The sequence below is a fragment of the Pongo pygmaeus genome, chromosome 22 (genome assembly GCF_028885625.2).
Source record: "Pongo pygmaeus isolate AG05252 chromosome 22, NHGRI_mPonPyg2-v2.0_pri, whole genome shotgun sequence".
Taxonomy (NCBI): domain Eukaryota; kingdom Metazoa; phylum Chordata; class Mammalia; order Primates; family Hominidae; genus Pongo; species Pongo pygmaeus.
Window position 1 is genome coordinate 57,372,741 of NC_072395.2, and position 17,816 is coordinate 57,390,556.

General features: G+C 54.9%; 1 protein-coding gene, 1 long non-coding RNA gene and 1 other non-coding gene across 6 annotated transcripts in view; 2 read left to right on the top strand and 1 right to left on the bottom strand.

The window, feature by feature from the left end:
- The window catches only part of LOC129022613 (uncharacterized), a 13,505-nt gene extending 7,310 nt beyond the window's left edge, over positions 1–6,195 (bottom strand). The window contains exons 1-2 of the long non-coding RNA XR_008496488.2: positions 5,782–6,195; positions 4,004–4,109 (exon numbers count right to left, since the gene is read on the bottom strand). This is a non-coding gene — a long non-coding RNA (uncharacterized LOC129022613). The remainder of the gene's footprint in view (positions 1–4,003; positions 4,110–5,781) is intronic.
- The window catches only part of TRPM2 (transient receptor potential cation channel subfamily M member 2), a 98,736-nt gene that overhangs the window by 75,841 nt on the left and 5,079 nt on the right, over positions 1–17,816 (top strand). For all 4 annotated transcript variants that reach the window (XM_054468883.2, XM_054468884.2, XM_054468885.2 and 1 more), the window contains 7 exons: positions 4,273–4,360; positions 5,480–5,567; positions 6,302–6,459; positions 7,327–7,403; positions 7,676–7,777; positions 15,545–15,631; positions 17,266–17,371. In XM_054468883.2, the coding sequence (XP_054324858.2) occupies positions 4,273–4,360; positions 5,480–5,567; positions 6,302–6,459; positions 7,327–7,403; positions 7,676–7,777; positions 15,545–15,631; positions 17,266–17,371 (706 nt within the window). The remainder of the gene's footprint in view (positions 1–4,272; positions 4,361–5,479; positions 5,568–6,301; positions 6,460–7,326; positions 7,404–7,675; positions 7,778–15,544; positions 15,632–17,265; positions 17,372–17,816) is intronic.
- On the top strand, positions 17,325–17,379 carry LOC129022747 (Z6 small nucleolar RNA). The gene has a single exon (XR_008496543.1). It is a non-coding gene; the product is annotated as a Z6 small nucleolar RNA (small nucleolar RNA).

The window sequence follows — 17,816 nt, forward strand, 5'->3', positions numbered from 1 at the left end:
TGGTGATGATGGTGGCTGCGATGGTGATGGTGGTGGTGGTGGTAGTAGTGATAGTCATGGTGGTGGGTAATGGTGATGGTGGTGATTGTGATGGTCGTGATGGTGGTGATGGTGGTGGTGGCGATGATGGTGATGATGGTGGTTGTGCTGGTAATGGTGGTGGTAGTGGTGATGTTGGTGATGATGGTGATGTGGTGGTGGTGATTGTAATGGTGGTGGTGGTGGTGATGGTGGTAGTGATGGTGATGTGACAATGGTGATTCTGATGGTTGTAATGGAAGTGCTGGTGATGGTGGGTGGTGATGGTAGTAGTGGTGATGTTGATGGTGATGATGGCAGTGGTGGTGATGGTGGTGATGATGGTGCTTCTGATGGTGGTGATGGTGGTGGTGATGGTGATATGACAGTGGTGATTCTGATGGTTGTTGTGATGGTGGGTGGTGATGGTAGTAGTTTTGATGTTGATGGTGATGATGGCAGTGGTGGTGATGGTGGTGATGATGGTGCTTCTGATGGTGGTGATGGTGGTGGTGATGGTGATATGACAGTGGTGATTCTGATGGTTGTTGTGATGGTGGGTGGTGATGGTAGTAGTTTTGATGTTGATGGTGATGATGGCAGTGGTGGTGATGGTGGTGATGATGGTGCTTCTGATAGTGGTAATGGTGGTAGCGGTGATGGTGGTGGTGGTGGTGGTGACGATGGTGGATGTGGTGGTGGTGGTGATAGTGATGATGGTGATTATGATGGCAATAGTAATGACGATGGTGACAATGTGAGGACCTTAATGAACTAGCTGATGTCAAAGCCCCTTCTAGCTCCCATCCTGAGTGAACTAGATACACGTACCCTGTTTGCTTGAGTCTGGGCATGATGACTTCCAGTTGAGCGCTTGGCATGCTCTTTGCCTAGAACAATCTTCTCCCAGAGAGAGTCAGGACTTGCTGTCTCTCTCTATTCAGGCCTCACTTCATTGGAGGGCCTTTCCTGCCCTCCACCCACCCTGTCCCCATCCCCTGTCTTTCTGGAATCTGGATGTTGGTTGGTTGGCTGGTGGGTTTGTGGGTTGGGTCATGTCTAACTGCCAGGCTCCATGTGAGAGTAGGGACAGAGTCCCACATGTTCCCCATAGTATCCTGGGACATAGAGCAGGCCTAGTGCCTAGAAGGCACTGAGGAAATCCTATGCAATTCTGGAACTGCTGCTAGTTCCTGGCCTGGCAGGGTTGCAGGAGGCTGGGGTCGCTGGTCTCCAGGCCTGCTCAGCCCTGACATTTGGCTCTGATGGTCCACTTACAGAGGAGGGTCCTGGGGCCATGCAGTGCCCTGAGAACCTTCTCTTACTTGCTGTGGCCAAGCACAGCTTTGATGGATGGCCTTGTCTGGGACTTTGAGCAATGGCCATGCCCAGGGCCCAGATGCTGGGGGAAGGTGCTTGGGAGAGTTTCTGAAAGGCAGCCTCCGCATGTCAGGATGAAGCTGGAAGGCCACAGCTCTGCTGATGACCAACATAGTCAGGGCTGGAATACGATGGCTGGCATGTGTTGAGGGCTCACTGAGGACCACACCCTTCACCTGCATCATCTCTCTCAACCCTTTTGCAGAGGGAGGTATTTTTCCTTCCACTTTTACCCATGAGGAAGTGGAGGCCCAGGAAAGTAAGAGAGGTGGCTCAGCTTGACCACCGGCCAGCAGTGTGGCCTGGAATGCAGGCCCCAGCAACTTTGCAGCCTCCTGCCTTAAGGGAGTGGGCTGGGCCCCAAATGAATCAGTCCCAGGCCGGGCGCGGTGGCTCACGCCTGTAATCCCAGCACTTTGGGAGGCCAAGGTGGGTGGATCACGAGGTTAGGAGATCAAGACTATTCTGGCTAACATGGTGAGACCCCATCTCTACTAAAAATACAAAAATTAGCCGGGTGTGGTGGCGTGTGCTTGTAATCCCAGCTACTTGGGAGGCTGAGGCAGGAGAATTGCTTGAACCCAGGAGGCGGAGGTTGCAGTGAGCTGGGATCGCGCCGCTGCACTCCAGCCTGGGTGACGCTCTGAGCAAGACTCCACCTAAAAAAAAAAAAAAAAAAAAAAAAAAAAAAATTTAGTCCCAAATGCCGCTCATCTCCTGCCCTATCCCAGACATCTTAAAGCTCAGAGCTGGTCTGCTGCCTATTTCCCAGCCTGGGTGCTCAGTGGAAGTTGGGTACCTCCAGTTATTTTCTGAGGTTGAAAAAGCTTAACTAAAATATACATTTTCAGGCCAGGTGAAATTTTATATTTTAAAATTTATATTTTAAAATATATTTTAAAATTTATATTTTAAAATATATTTTAAAATTTATATTTTAAAATATATTTTAAAATTTATATTTTAAAATATATTTTAAAATTTATATTTTAAAATATATTTTAAAATTTATATTTTAAAATATATTTTAAAATTTATATTTTAAAATATATTTTAAAATATATTTAAAAGCAATGACTCACGCTTGTAATCCCAACACTTTGGGAGGCTGAGGTGGGAGGATTGCTCGAGCCCAGGAGTTCAAGACCAACCTAGGCAACATAGTGAGACCCCCGTCTCTACAAAAAATAAAAATAACAATTAGCCAGGCACGGTGGCTCATGCCTGTGATCCCAGCTACTAAGGAGGCCACAGCAGGAGGATTTCTTGAGACCAAAAGTTTGAGACCAGCCTGGGCAACATAGTGAGACCCCATCTCTACAAAAAATAAAAAAAAAAAAACAACAAAAAAGAAAGAGTAGCCAGGTGTGGTGGTGCACATGGGGTCAGAGTCCCAGCTGCTCAGGAGGCTGAGGCCAGGGGTTCGAGGCTGCAGTGCGCCATGATGGTGCCGCTGCACTCCAGCCTGGGTGACAGGGTGAGACCCCGACTTTAATGCATATTCGTATATGAGTCGTTTTCCCAAGATGAGCCTGCAGAACGTGTTTCCGCTGGGCCGCTGGCTGGTGTGCTCAGCTGTCACTCCCATTGGTCAGCAGCTCTGGCTCATCCGCAGAGGGGCCTGGGACAGAAGCTGATGTGCTTCAGTTGACCCGATCTTGCAGAACACGGGCTCCAGGGAAAGTGAGGAAAGAGCTCCTCAGCCCTTACCAAGGGCCCTAACTTGGTCACTGTCCCTTCCTCCAGTGAGGAAGCTGGGGACCCGGGAGGCGCATGAGTGTGGGGTGCCATAACCTTGCAGCATTGAGGTGAGCTGAGTTCACCAAAGCTCCTCCCCCACGGGGCAGGGCTGGAGCTTTGGGGGTCAAGGACAAGCTCTGTCTGCAAATCTAGACAGTTCCTGCCTCTCATGGTGGTGGAATCACGCGGGCCCGAGAAGGCTCCAGTAACCACCCTCGCATGTTTGCAAGCTGTCTGGGAAAACATGGCAGGTGCAGTTAAGCGGCTTTTGTGGGATTAAACAAAATGAAATGTGGGTGAAAGGAGACGCCCAGGCCTGGAGCGAAATCACTTTCTTCCCTTTCCCTAGATAACTGTTTAAAGTGGGTCATATCCCCAGAAAATTTCTGTGTTACTAAAATAGTTGCTCAGTGTATTATAAGAATATCACTTGCAGTGGGCGCTGTGGATGAAAGGAAGTGAGGGAGCCCAGGGGACAGCGGATGAGAGCTGGAGACTCGGGTTTGCCCACAGAGTTATTTTAACCATAAACACAGCAGGCCAAGGCTGGGCGAAGCAAAATAAGACAGAAACCAAACATTTCCAGAATAATAGCGCCACTCCACAACCCCATAAAATAAGACAGAAACCAAATACTCCCAGAAAAACAGCGCTGCTCCACAACCCCCACAAAGTACGACAGACGCCAAACATCCTTAGAACAGCAGCACCGCTCCACAACCCCCACAAAATAAGACAGAAACCAAATATTCCCAAGCAACAGTGCCGTGCCACATCACCCCCAAAGCAAAACCAACCTCTGCTGTGCCCAGAGGAAGTTTCATTGTTTGTGACCTGTCACCTGGCCCTCCCTCAGTTCACTCACCTGCTCCTCTCTCCTGGGACCGACAGGCTGCCAGAGCTTGCCGTGTGAGCCTCGGCTGTCCGTCTGCTGAGACGTCTTCCCCTTTGGGGCCCTGGGCAGTTTGGTTCTATGGGAGAAATGCATGTTAGAAATAGTTTCATATTAAGAGGAAGCAAAGGCTGACACAGAGCCTTGGTGGCTGCGTCTGGCAGGGCCATCTGCAGAGCGTTGTGGTGTTCCCAGGGCCCCAAGGCGTGGTGTGCATCCAGCTCAGCTGCTTCCTCTTTCAGGGTTGACGCCATGGTGGACCTGCTGGACCTGGACCCACTGAAGAGGTCGGGCTCCATGGAGCAGAGGTTGGCCTCCCTGGAGGAGCAGGTGGGTCCGAGTTCTGGGCCTCCGTCAGGAGGTGCCACTGCTGGGCCTGGCGGGCGGTTCTGCCATGTGGTGGCACCGAGAAGGAGGGCTCTGAGAAGTGATGGTGAGGAGGAGGCCAGAACGTCGGGGCAGCTGTTCCCAGCTGGAAGAGGCACCCTGTGTTTCCTCCAGAAAACCCCGCCCAAGGGTTTCTGTGACTGAGCTCCTCCTGTGTGCACTGAGGCCTCCACGGCCCAGCTGTGCTCCTCGCTGCTCCCAGGAAACAGAGTGCTTGTCCCCTCCCGGCCTCCGAGGAGGCTGCGGGACTCTGTGTCTGAACCCTGGAGAGGCCACAAGACCGAGGTGGGGAGGACTTAGAGATGGCCTCTCAGGGTCTGCCCGCCCCACCCCATCAACATCCACCAGCTGAGCCGGGCCGTGCTTTCCAACAACAGCACCTGCGGCCACGGCAGCCCCTGCGGTCAGCACTGAGCCCCATGGATGGCTCAGCCACCCAGTGCTGCTGCTCCCAGCCTTGCTCTGTGGGGCAGGGCTGGGCCCTGTGCTGCTGGGGTGTCCACCATCCACCAGTCCTGCCCGTTACACCCAGGGGTCTGCCCAGGCCGCCCTCTCCCCCGGTCTTGGCCATGCTGGAACCCCTGCCAGGGTGCCCAGCACTGAGCCACATGAGTGAGACATGTCCCACTGTCCCCTGTGGGGGGTGCATCGGCCTCTGGGGAGGCTCCTCCTGGGAGGTGCAGGAACCCTGGAAGCCTCTGGCTTTGGCGGCCTGTGACCTCTCCCTGTGGTGCAGAATTGCCTGACTGCAGCTTCATGCTGGCTCCATCCTCTGGCTTGTCCAGTCCAGTGACAGTCCCACTGTTGTGTCTCTTGGGGAGGCTGCACCATCAGATGTGTGACTTGGCAGCCACTGGGGGGAGCCGGGTGGGCCTGGGGCAGCGTCCTGGCTGGCTTGGTGGCTGCCTGGGGAGGAGGTGGTGTCTCACTTTCAAAGGGCGCAGGGGCTGAGTGACAGGGGTGGGGCTCCTGGCTGAGGGAGTGAAGTCTTGGTGGGCAGTGGGGTGTGTAACATGCGTGCGGGTGGCAGGTGCTCACTGTGTCTCGGGCCATGGCTTCCAGATGGCCCAGACAGCCCGAGCCCTGCACTGGATCGTGAGGACGCTGCGGGCCAGCGGCTTCAGCTCGGAGGCGGACATCCCCACTCTGGGTGAGTGGGTGGCCAGGCCAACAGCTGGTCTCTACCCGCCTGTGTTCTTTTGGGTCTGGGGTCAGTTGGGAGGAGAGGCAGCTGGGGGGGGGGCTCTGTCCAGGAGGAAGGCACTGGCTGCAGCCTGTTCCAGGCCTGGCAGGGCCAGTGCCCTCAGGAACTCAGCCCACCCACCGACGCTGGTGCCGAGGCCCCGCCCAATCCCTGACCTGACCTGGTTCCTGGACGTCCACGGGGAGGCCTGGCCTGCTGTGCCCTGAGCTCCCCATATACTGCACTGCAGAGTGGGGGTGCGAGCCGGGCAGCTGCAGACTGTGTCCGAACCTGGTCACGTGGGCTGAGTGACGAGAAGCAAAGTCTGTTTTCCTAAATTCGCAGCTGGCTATGAAATGGACATAAGTAGCCTTCCTCGGGCCACTGAGTTTCGCTGGCCCTCAAGGAGCATATTTGCCCTTGTAACTGCACTGTGAGTTCAGCTCATTACCGAGGTCCCTGATTGCCGCTGCACAAAGAGGCAGGTGCTGGCGGGGACGCTGCCTGGGCTCCGATGGCCGTCCTCCCTGGGGGCCCTGCCCACTTCAGAGCTGGTGTTCGACCTGCATGGCCATTTGGGCTTGGGGAGGTGGAGGAGCCCAGATGTTTTGGCGGAAGGACCACAGAGGAAGTCCTTGTCCTGCGGGTGGGCACCTGAGCCCGGGCTCCGCCTTGCGTCATGGCTTCCTGACTGTCCCCAGCCTCCCAGAAGGCCACAGAGGAGCCGGATGCTGAGCTGGGAGGCAGGAAGAAGACGGAGGAGCCGGGCGACAGCTACCACGTGAATGCCCGGCACCTCCTCTACCCCAATTGCCCCATCACGCGCTTCCCCGTGCCCAACGAGAAGGTGCCCTGGGAGGTGAGTGCCTGCCCAAGCCCAACCAGGCGGAGTGGCGGGGCCCCTGGGGAGGGGAGGGCGGCCCTGTCCCCATCCATCTGGTATTAATCCTGGCTCCCAGCCACTGCAGCCACAGGGGGATCTGTGTGTCTGGCAGCCCCTGTTTGACATTTGAGGAAACTGAGGCACAGAGAAGTCAAGTCACAGGGGCCCCACAGCTGGGGGTGGTGGAGGGGCCTGGGGGGCGCACACTGACCCCCACAGAGCTCAAGGCTTGGGCTCCTCCCATGACTGTCCCGGGGCCCAGCCCCCCTGGTCCCATTCCCTCAGGTCAAGCCCTGGTCCTAGACCCCACCCACCCTGGTGAATGGCTCCGGCCCCTTTCCAGGTGCCAGGCATGGAAGAGAGACAGAGACACAGAGACAGGGCGATGGCTAATGGCCCCGGGGAGACCCCCGCCCTCCTGGTGCAGGGCTTCTCTCTGGCCTATCCAGAACATTCCAGGCTGCTGCTTCTGCTGCCTCCCCTCAGTCTCCACCACATAGAATCCTCCTTGCCTCTAGGGTCCAGCTTAGCCCCCTGCCCCACTCTGGGAAGACCCCCAAGGCTCCCAAGTCACGGCCACCTGCCCTTCAGCTGGCCCCAGGGTGGGGGTCCCTGAGCCCAGCCCCTGGCTCTGCCCAGCCCTCAGCTCTGCCTGGCACCCGGCTCTGCCCAGCCCCCAGCTCTGCCTGGCACCCGGCTCTGCCCAGCTTGGAGCTTCTGCCCTGCATGTTGGGATGTTGGGGTCGGGTTCAGACCCAGCTGAGCAGCCCTTTCACCCTGGTGCCTGGGCCAGCTTTGCAGTGGGGGTAAAAATCTGAGGGAAAACTCCCTGTTTTGCTACAGACGGAGTTCCTGATCTATGACCCACCCTTTTACACGGCAGAGAGGAAGGACGCGGCCGCCACGGACCCTGTGGGAGAGTGAGTATGAGCTGCTGTCCGTGCTCCCAGCTGGCCCCAAACCCAGGGCCTCCTAGGGGCTCCCTTGAGAATCCCAGTCAGAGCCCAGCCCGGGGAGGCCCAGGTGAGCAGGAGGGGCCCGTGGGGGCCTGAGGGGGCCCAGCTCCTACTGTTGTGTACACCCAGCCTGCAGCCACTCGGCTGGGCCCTTGGTGGGGGGTGAACCCTCTGCCTGTCTTCTCTGTCCCACCTGCGACATGGGGACACAGACACCCCTTCTCCTCTGTTCCCAGCACCCTGGAGCCGCTGTCCACGATCCAGTACAACGTGGTGGATGGCCTGAGGGACCGCCGGAGCTTCCACGGGCCGTACACAGTGCAGGCCGGGTTGCCCCTGTGAGTGTGCCCCCCGCGGGCCCCGCCCCGTCAGCCTTTGGGGTTTGCCTGGGGGGGCAGGTTTCCTCTCTGGGCAAAGGAAGCATTTTTCTCGTAAAACAAAACAAAAAAAAGCACGTGAACCACAGAAAGGAAGAAAACATCAACTCACGGCATCTCCGTAGCCCCCAGGACTGGGCATGGGGGGGTGGGACTTGCCCTCTGGCCTCCGGCAGGCCCTGCCCCACAGTCCCTGCCATAAGCTGGGGATGTGGATTTGTCTGTGTACGTGGGGACGGCTGTGCTGGGAGAGGGCGATGCCTCAGAGGATAGGCAGGGGCTGTGCGGCAGGGAGGGGACATGGAGATGGGCGCTGGCAGGCTCACCTGGCCGGGAAGGTGGCCTTGCCTGGCATCCTGTTCCCCACAGGATCGGCGCTGCACCCATCACACAGGTGAGGAAACCCAAAGTAAAGGTGTCAAGTGCCCCGCGAGCGCCTACAAGTGCCCTGGAAGGAAGGAGCCTGGGGATCTTGGACCCTACCATGAGGAGGAGGTGGAGGAGGGGCTGCCAGAACCTGGGATTGGGGGGTTGCCGGGATGTGGGACATGAACCATGGAGCAGAGGAGCTGAAGGGTCTGAAGGACGGAGGGACTGCGTGGCAGGCCTTTGTGGAATGCTCTGGAACAGGGTGTGGGCTCCTCTGCCTGGAGCCGGAGGTCGAGTAAGGAGGTGGTAGGAGGTGATGGGGCCTGAGAGCAGAGGTCCTGGCCGGGTGGCTGCAGCTGCAGGCGGCCCGCTCTGGTGTTGGGGGTATGTGGGACGGGCAAGGGTGGGTGTTTAGGGAGGTGCATCTGGTGGCTGTGGGAAGCTGACGAGGAGAGCAGCAGGTGCCTGGCGTGGGCAACAAGGCGCGAGCACCTGCTCTCACGGGCGGCTGCCACACAGGCAGGTGTGTCAGGACTTGGCAGGACGTGGTACATGCGGTCTTTAGTAGCGCAGAAGAGCACTTTCTATATGCACCATGCTTCTGTTGTGGACTTACGAATCATATTTTCATTATATTTCCTTAGGTGTGTTCTCTTTCTATGAAATTATAAAGACACACCTTCCTATATTCATTTGATACATTTTAAAATTAATTTTTTTCACTGAGTCTTTAATACAGCTGAAGGCTGATTGTATAAGGTGTGAGGAGGGGCCTGATTTATTTTGTGAATTCACACAGAAAGTGAGCTGCCTGACTTCATTTCCTGCTGTCTGGCTCCTCTCCGGAGGTGTGACTCTTCCCCTGATGTCTGGCTCCTCCCCTGAGGTGTGGCTCCTCCCTGAGGTGTGGCTCCTCCCCTGAGGTGTGGCTCCTCCCTGAGGTGTGGCTCCTTCCCGATGTCTGGCTCCTCCCCTGAGGTCTGGCTCCTCCCCTGAGGTGTGGCTCCTCCCTGAGGTGTGGCTCCTCCCCTTAGGTCTGGCTCCTCCGTGAGGTGTGGCTCCTCCCCTTAGGTCTGGCTCCTCCCTGAGGTGTTGCTCCTCCCCTTAGGTCTGGCTCCTCCCTGAGATGTGGCTCCTCCCCTGAGGTGTGGCTCCTCCCTGAGGTGTGGCTCCTCCCCTTAGGTCTGGCTCCTCCCTGAGGTGTGGCTCCTCCCCTTAGGTCTGGCTCCTCCCTGAGGTGTTGCTCCTCCCCTTAGGTCTGGCTCCTCCCCTGAGATGTGGCTCCTCCCCTGAGGTGTGGCTCCTCCCTGAGGTGTGGCTCCTCCCCTTAGGTCTGGCTCCTCCCCGAGGTGTGGCTCCTCTTTCATAGCTCTGTATACCTCTGCCCCACTCATCTCATAGCAGATCATGCCAGTACTTGCCACAGTGCTGCAGTAATCCTGACTCTGGGATAGCATGTCTTTAAACTTGCCTTTTCTAGTCTTGAGCCTTTAGCTTTTTTGTGAGTTTAAAAGCCAGTTTTTCTAGCTCCATGACAAATCCATTGATAAGAATTGTATTAAATTTATAGAAAAATTTGAGACAATGGACACTTTTATGATAATGAATCTTCTATGACTGTGTTTGTCAACAATTATTTATGTCTTCTCTTTGTCCTTCCCTAAAGTTTTATAATTTTGTTCATAAAGATCTTACATTTTTAAATAATATTTATTCCTCAGATATTTGATAACTTTTGTTATTTGGGGGAATTATAACATTTTTTCTTTTTCTTTTTTTTTTTTTGAGATGGAATTTCACTCTTGTTGCCCAGGCTGGAGTGCAATGGGGTGATCGTGACTCACTACAACCTCCGCCTCCTGGGTTCAAGCAATTCTCCTGCCTCAGCCTCCTGAGTAGCTGGAATTACAGGCGTCCACCACCATGCCCAGCTAATTTTGTATTTTTAGTAGAGATGGGGTTTCACCATGTTGGCCAGGTGGATCTTGAACTCCTGACCTCAGGTGATCCACTCGCCTCAGCCTCCCAAGAGTGCTGGGATTACAGGCATGAACCACCACGCCTGGCCTATAACATTTTTTTCTATTTTCAATTTTTAAAAAATATATAGGGGCATTATTAATTTTGTTTGCTGACTTTGTATATAACAACTTTATTAAACTTTCTCATTAATTATATAAATGTGTTTGTAGATTTTCTATGTAAATAATATATATTCTGCAAATAACAATATTATCTTTCTCCTTACAATAATCAGGCCTCATTCCTTTTTCTTGCCTTATTGTGCTGGGTAAATTCTTCAGTGTAATTTAGAATATTGGTAATATTAACAGGCTTCCTTGTTTCTGACTTAATGGAAATGCTATCAACATTTCACCATTAAGTATGGTATTTACTGAAGAAATTTATAAATACCTTTTATCGGATTAGGAATGTTTCTATCTAGTCCCAATTTGTCAGGACCTGAATGCTACTAAATGGTTTTTCTGCCATTGATTGACACAGTTATAAGATGTTTCCCCTTTAGCCAATTAGTGTGTGAATTATTTTTATAGCTTCTTCAGTGTTGAGCCATCCTTGCATTCCTGGAATAAACTCTTCTGTTATATTTAATGTACTGCTGGAGTTAATTTACTAACATTTAAGATTTTAAAAAATCTGTGTTCAAAAGTGGAATTTGCCTATAATTTATATTTCTTGTACTGTCTTACTTTGGTTTTGGTATGAGGTTATACCAGTCTCAATGAATGAGCTGGTCAGCTTTCCTTTTCTATTCTTTGGAACTGTTTGAATGAGGTGGAGATAATTATTTGTTTCTCAAAATCTGATAATACTCACCTATAAAACTGTCAGGTCTAACATATTTTGAGCAAGTAGATTCCTACCTACTTTATCTTCCATAATGATTTTTGGAACCTTATTTCCTGTTTCTTCCTGGGTCCTTTTTAGTAATTGTAAGTTTTCTGGAAAATTATAATTTCATCTAACTTTTGAAATGTATTGTGTCACAGATGTCCATAATATTCTTTTATGATTTAAAAAATCTCTAATATAAATATACAGTAATTTCTCTTTTGAGCATTGATATTTATTATGTATTTCTCTTCTTTTTTTTTGATTATTCTTGCCAGTGGTTTAATTTTATAATCTTTTCAAAAAACTAACTTTTGGATTTGTTGATTATCTTAATTTTTCGATCTCATCCATTTTTGCTTTTATTGTTATCTTTCCTTCCTTTCTACTTCTTATGGATTTGCTCTTGATTTGTGTGTGTGTTAGAGCTCATTTTTATTCAGCTTTCCTGGTTTTCTAACAAGGGTACCTAAGACTACAAATTCTCTCTAAGACCTGGTAGGCTGTATCCCTTAAGTTTTGATGTATAGGGATTTTATTTTTTACTTTATGAATTTCATTATAATCTTCATTTTACACTTTTGTTTTGCTCTTTTTTTTTTTTTTTTTTTCTTTTTGTGGAGAATGAGGTCTTGCTCTATTGCCCAGGCAGGTCTTAAGCTCCTGGGCTCAAGCTGTCCTCCTGCCTCTGCCTCCTCAAGTGCTGGGATGACAGGTGAGAGCCAACATGCCCAGCATAATCTTCATTTGATTATTTAGTGATGTACTTTTAGTTTTTTTTATCTTGAGACGGAGTCTCGGTCTGTACCCCAGGCTGGAGTGCAGTGGTGTGATCTTGGCTCACTGTAACCTCCGCCTACCAGGTCCCAGTTCAAGCAGTTCTCGTACCTCAGCCTTCCAAGTCGCTGGAATTACAGGCATGCACCACCATGCTAGGTAATTCCTTTTGTATTTTTAGTAGAGATGGGGTTTCACCATGATGGTCAGCCTGGTTTTGAACTCCTGACTTCTTGATCTGCCTGCCTTGGCCACCCAATGTGTTAGGATTACAGGCATGAGCCACTATGCCTGGTCATGTACTTATAGTTTTTAAGCCATTCTTTGTTATCACCTTCTAGTTTTATTGCGTTTTTGTTGGAGTGGGATTGGCAACACGCTGATTCTTGAAATTGAAATGTCCTCCGTGGCCCTAGTCTCTACACTAGGTTGTTGCAGCTGCTTGACTGTAACCCTAAACTAACACCTAACCCTAACCTTAACCCTAATCCTAATCCTAACCCCTAACTCTAACCCTAACCCCTAACCCTAACCCTAATCCTAACCCCTAACTCTAACCCTAATCCCTAATCCCTAACCTTAACCCTAACCCTCTTGGCCTATTCACAACAGCAGCCTGTGTGAGTTTGTCTGACTCAAGTCACTCACACACTCAGATGCCCTTTCTGGTATAGGAGTGACTGTACCCACGTCTGTCTGGGGCCAGCCCCCTCACTGTATTAGTTTTCTATGGCTGTTGTAACTAAGTACCACAAACTGAGGGGCTTAACAGAAATGGATTATCTCACAGTTCTGAGGGCCAGGAGTCTGAAATCAAGGACCACACTCCCTCTGAGGGCTTGAGGGGAGACCCCTTCCTGCCTCTCCAGCTCCTGGTGTTCCTGGCAGCCCTACGTGTTCCTTGGCTTGTGATCTTTGCCTCCCTAGCCACATAGCCTCTCCCTGCATCTGTCTGCGTCTCTTCTGTTCTTAGGATTATAAATCATACTGGGTTTAGGGCCAACCCTATTCCAGTGTAGCTTCATCTTAACTAATTACACCTGCAGACACTATTTCTGAACAAGGCCAGATTCTGAGGTTCTGGGAAGGACATACATTTGTGGGCATTGTTCACCCCAGTGCATCTTTGTGCTAGACCCGTCTCCCATTGCCTGTCAAGGACCTCATCCCGGGAATGTCCTGGTCCTCCTGCACCCAGGTCCTCCTGCCCTCTTTCGTTGCTCCTGCTGACATAAACTCTTTAAACAAGCCTTCTCCTTTGCCCCTGCACGCAAGTCCCTTCCTCTTTCAAATCCACTCCACTTGGGCTTGGCTTGTCCCCTCTTTCTGAGATGGATTGAGGTCAGGTCAGCAAAAATTCTGCCTTGTTCAACCCATAGGCCAGCTCTCCACCCCTCAACCCACCTGCATTTCCGGAGCTGAGTGGATGAATGAATGAACGTGTGATTGCTGCAGCCGGACTGTCGCTGTTTTTGCGCTTTGGGGTTGTGTGGGTAGGTATATGGATGGGCCTATGCCTTGACGTCATGATGGAACTACCGGGCATGTGGCAGGGAGATGAGGGGTTGAGAACCGTATGGACGAGATTATGACCGGGGGCTCAGAGATCAGGGCACAGTGAGAGCAGCTGAAGACTCGGGTGTGGGGTGGGGGCTGCGGTCGGAGGAGGGCAGCATGGTGGTCCGAAGCCCCTGCTGCCTGGCCCACTCAGGCTGACTGAGAAGCAAGGGTGCAGATGTTTGTTTCCCTCCTGGCAGGAGCGAGTGTGCATGCGGTAGGAGCTGGCAGGCCCCTGACCTCCCTCCTGGCTCTGCCACTGGCCGACTAGGGCTGGGGACAATGAGGTGACAGCAGGGCCCTGGGGCCCAGAGCTTCCTGTGGGGGTGGACTCATGCCAGGCAGAGCGTGTGGCCTCCTCTGTGAGTTTCTTTACTGATGCACTGCACTCAGCATGAACAGCAGTTACAGGGAGACGAGGCAGCCTTGCTCCCAGCAGCAGGACCCGCTGCCTTCCTCTCCTTCTGGAGCTCAGTGCAGCTCTGCCCAGTGCCAAATTTGTCCGTGGCCTTCGTTCTGGGTTCTGCCTGCTCAGTGGCATGAGCGCAGGAAGGAGAATGGTGGCTGGCAAGGGCGGGGTGGACGGGAGTGAGAGACGGGCTTGGGGTTGAGGGGAGGCAGCAGTGGCTGTCGCAGGAACCCTGACTGAGCCCCGGCCTTCGAGCTGAGGTCCCCAAGCCTTGCTGTATGTGTTGCCAGCTCTGTAGCTTGGTGGGGCCGGGGCTCTGGTTTCTGAGCAGCTTCTGGGGAGACTGCCTGGGCCCCACCGTGCAAGGCCCCCCGGCTACAGAGGAGACCACAGCGTGAGCTGGGAGGGCTGTCTGAGAGGCCTGGCCAGGTGGGCCCTACACACTGGGCAGGTTCCGGTGTGGACTCTGATTGCTGTGGGCTCAGGCAGGTCTGCGCAGAGGTGCGACGAGAGCTGGGGCCCCTGACAGCTGGGGCAGGAGCAGGGTGGCTGCTGGGGGGCAACAGAGAGGAGGGGCTGGGTGGAGGCAGGGAGGCCAGCTGGAGGCTGCCACGCCAGGCAGGGTCGGGGATGGTAGCGCAGGCCTGGCTGGTGGCCACCGGTGCTAGAGGTGGTCAGCTGTCCCGGGGCAGCCACGCATGGCCGCGCAGACTCAGGAGGATGGAGTCCAGGCTGTGTGGAGGCCGTGAGGGGTGGGTCAGAGGCTGCAGCTCTGGTGGCGTCTGGAGGTCAGAGCAGAATGGTGGAGGAACGATACCACTGTCCCCACTGTGGCACGGATGGTGGTGGGGACTGTGGTGAGGACGGTGGTGGGGATGCTGGTGGGGACTGTGGTGGGGGCTGTGGCGGAGACGCTGGCAAGGATGGTGACGGGGACTGTGGCGAGGACTTTGGTGGGGACGCTGGCAGGATGGTGACAGGGACTGTGGCAGGGACAGTGGCGGGTACACTGGTGTTGGGAACGCTGGTGGCGGGGATGGTGGCGGGGACGGTGGCAGGGACGCTGTCGGGGACTATGGCGGGGACGCTGCTGGGGACCTTCTGTAGATGTGGAGGCCGCCCCCACCGCACGATAGCGGTGGTGCATTTCTTCCATCTGTTTTAGTGGTACATTCACAGGAACTCGCCCGTTTCTAGAACTTCCTGTTTCATATAGGACCTGATGGTGTCAGGGAGACCAGCCTGGCCCAATGGGAAGCGTCTGTGGCTCCTGCTGCCCGTGGTTAGCACACTCTGCTGGGGGTCTGTGTGGCCTGTCATCTGTGGCCACACAGACGGGCCTCTGGGTGTCTGGCCTGGCTCCCACGCTGCCCCTCGGAAGGCTGCCAGGATGGAGGCCATGCTCTCGCGTGCTGGGGCCTTTGGATGCAAAGTGCTGGCCCGAGCAGTCAGCTAGTTCCACGCTCCGTGGGGAGAAGGTGGCCACTTTAGCCCCTCGCTGGCCTGCAGTGGCCAGACTTCTGCTCCCAGGGAGACCCTTCCCCCACCAGGTGACCCCAAGGCAACCCAGAGCCTTGGTCTCACTCCTTGGGGGTCCCAAAGGGATCCTCCTCCCTAGGCCAGAGCAAGTCCCTAAAGAAGCCTGCATGCTGTCCCGCTGTGCGCCGGCTCCTGACGCCCGCCGTCCCCTTAGTCGCCCTCCCTGCCCTGTCCTGCTCCCCCATTGGTGGACGGTGAACTGAGTCAACCCCTCTGCATCCCAGGAACCCCATGGGCCGCACGGGACTGCGTGGGCGCGGGAGCCTCAGCTGCTTCGGACCCAACCACACGCTGTACCCCATGGTCACGCGGTGAGTTCATGTGCGCTGGGCACCAGCACCTCAGCAACGCGGTCGCTTCCACCTTCACAAGGGGCGGCTGCCATTGCCCAGTGCTCAGGGGCCGGGAGGGTGGCTTTGGTGCTCGGCACTTGGTGCCCATCGGGGGGATGCGGGGGTAGTCTGTGGATAAACGTGAATACGCCCGAAACGGGGCAGGAATGTCCATGCTGCCCATCCTGGAGGAAGACCCCAGGACCCATCCCCTCTCTCAGGGCTGCCTTCACTTTCCCGCTGGTCCCTGCCCATTAGAGGGCCCCCTCCACGGGGACACAACCCCACACTCACCCATTCAGACTCACTCTCCACACCTATCCACAGGGACACAGCCCCACACTCACCCCTCAGACTCACTCTCCACACCTATCCACGGGGACACAGCCCCACACTCAACCCTCAGACTCACTCCTCCACTGCCATCCACAGGGACACAGCCCCACACTCACCCCTTAGACTCACTCTCCACACCCATCCACAGGGACACAGCCCCACACTCACCCCTCAGACTCACTCTCCACACCCATCCACAGGGACACAGCCCCACACTCACCCCCTCAGACCCTCTCCACACTTATCCAGAGGGACACAGCCCCACGCTCAACCCCCACCACAGGCTCACTCCTCCACACCCATTCACAGACAGGGACACAGCTCCACACTCACCCCCTCAGGCTCACTCCTCTGTACTCCAGCAGCCAGCCCACTGCTCTCACCCAAGGCACAGGCCGCCTTCCGTGCGGGTGCAGATGCCTCCGTCCCTGAGGAAGCTGCCGGGGGCTCTTGCTGCTGCCCTTGGGCAGGAATGGGATTCTGGGACCCAGGCCCAGCTGCTGTGCTCTCTGGGGGCTCTGCCTCCACAGCTGGGACCTCCCCCAGCGGAGGGGCCTTTGGCCTCAGGGTCCTCTTGCTGCCCAGCCACTCTTAGCCAGTGGCTTCTCTGGCCGTGCAGACATGGCCCTGGGGTGTGAGTCACCCTCTGCTCCCCAGTCCTTTGGCCTCTCCTTGGCCTGCCCAGGTGGCACTCGGCACCCCACGTCACCCCCATGTCACCCCCGGGCTGCACTCTGCACCCCATGTGACCCCCAGGTGGCACTTGGTACCCCACGTCACCCCTATGTCACCCCCATGTCAACCCCGGGCTGCACTCAGCACCCCATGTTACCCCCACATCACCCCCAGGCGGCCCTCGGCACCCCATGTCACCCCCAGGCTGCACTCAGCACCCCACGTCACCCCCGGGAGGCACTCGGCGCCCCACGTCACCTCACTGGACTCCCACTGGCATTTTCTAAGAGTGGTCAAACTGCAAAGCTGGGTCAAAGGGCAGGTACCTCTCTAAGGGTTTTAATGTTTAAAAAATTCTCCATGAAGGCTGGGGCGCTTTCTAGTCCTACCAGCTATTTATTGATGGAAGTGAAGAAGGATGTCCCCTAAGTGGTTACTATCTCAGTCTTTTCCCTGGGGATGAAGAACTTGAAAAGGAACACGGTTTGAGCCTGCAGTGGGCCTGACACCGCCCCGCCCTAGGCAGGACCATCCCCGCCGCGGCGCAGGGGAGGGTGGAGGCCACAGCGGGTCCTGGGCAGCCGTGGCCGCTCTCTCTGCAGGTGGAGGCGGAATGAGGACGGAGTCATCTGCAGGAAGAGCATAAAGAAGATGCTGGAAGTGCTGGTGGTGAAGCTCCCTCTCTCCGAGCACTGGGCCCTGCCTGGGGTAAGGCTGCTGGCTGCCACGCGTGGGACCTCTGTCCACTGGGCTGTCTGTGGGTCACTTGTCCATTCATCCATTCCACCCACGGACTGAACACCAGCCCCCTGCAGCCCCCGGGCAGGGAGGGTTCGAGACCCCAGCCTGTTTTGTCTGTAGAAGACACTCCTCCCTTTTCCTCATGTTGCAGTTAGGAAAACCCAGGATCAGAGGATCTTTTGGTGCATAAATACTAATGGGGCACCTACTGTGTCCCAGCCATGGGCTGGGCTGCGACTGGAGGCCACCTGGGCTCCCCTTGTGGAGTTCAAGGTGTTGGGGGCAGAGGTAGCTCCTCACCCGTGTCTCAGACACCAACCTGCTCCTGACCTTCAGGGCCAGGTGCTGAGCCATAAAGCTAGGACAGTGTCATCCAGGGGTAGGGGCAGGTACAAGAGTAGGGGCAGGGGCA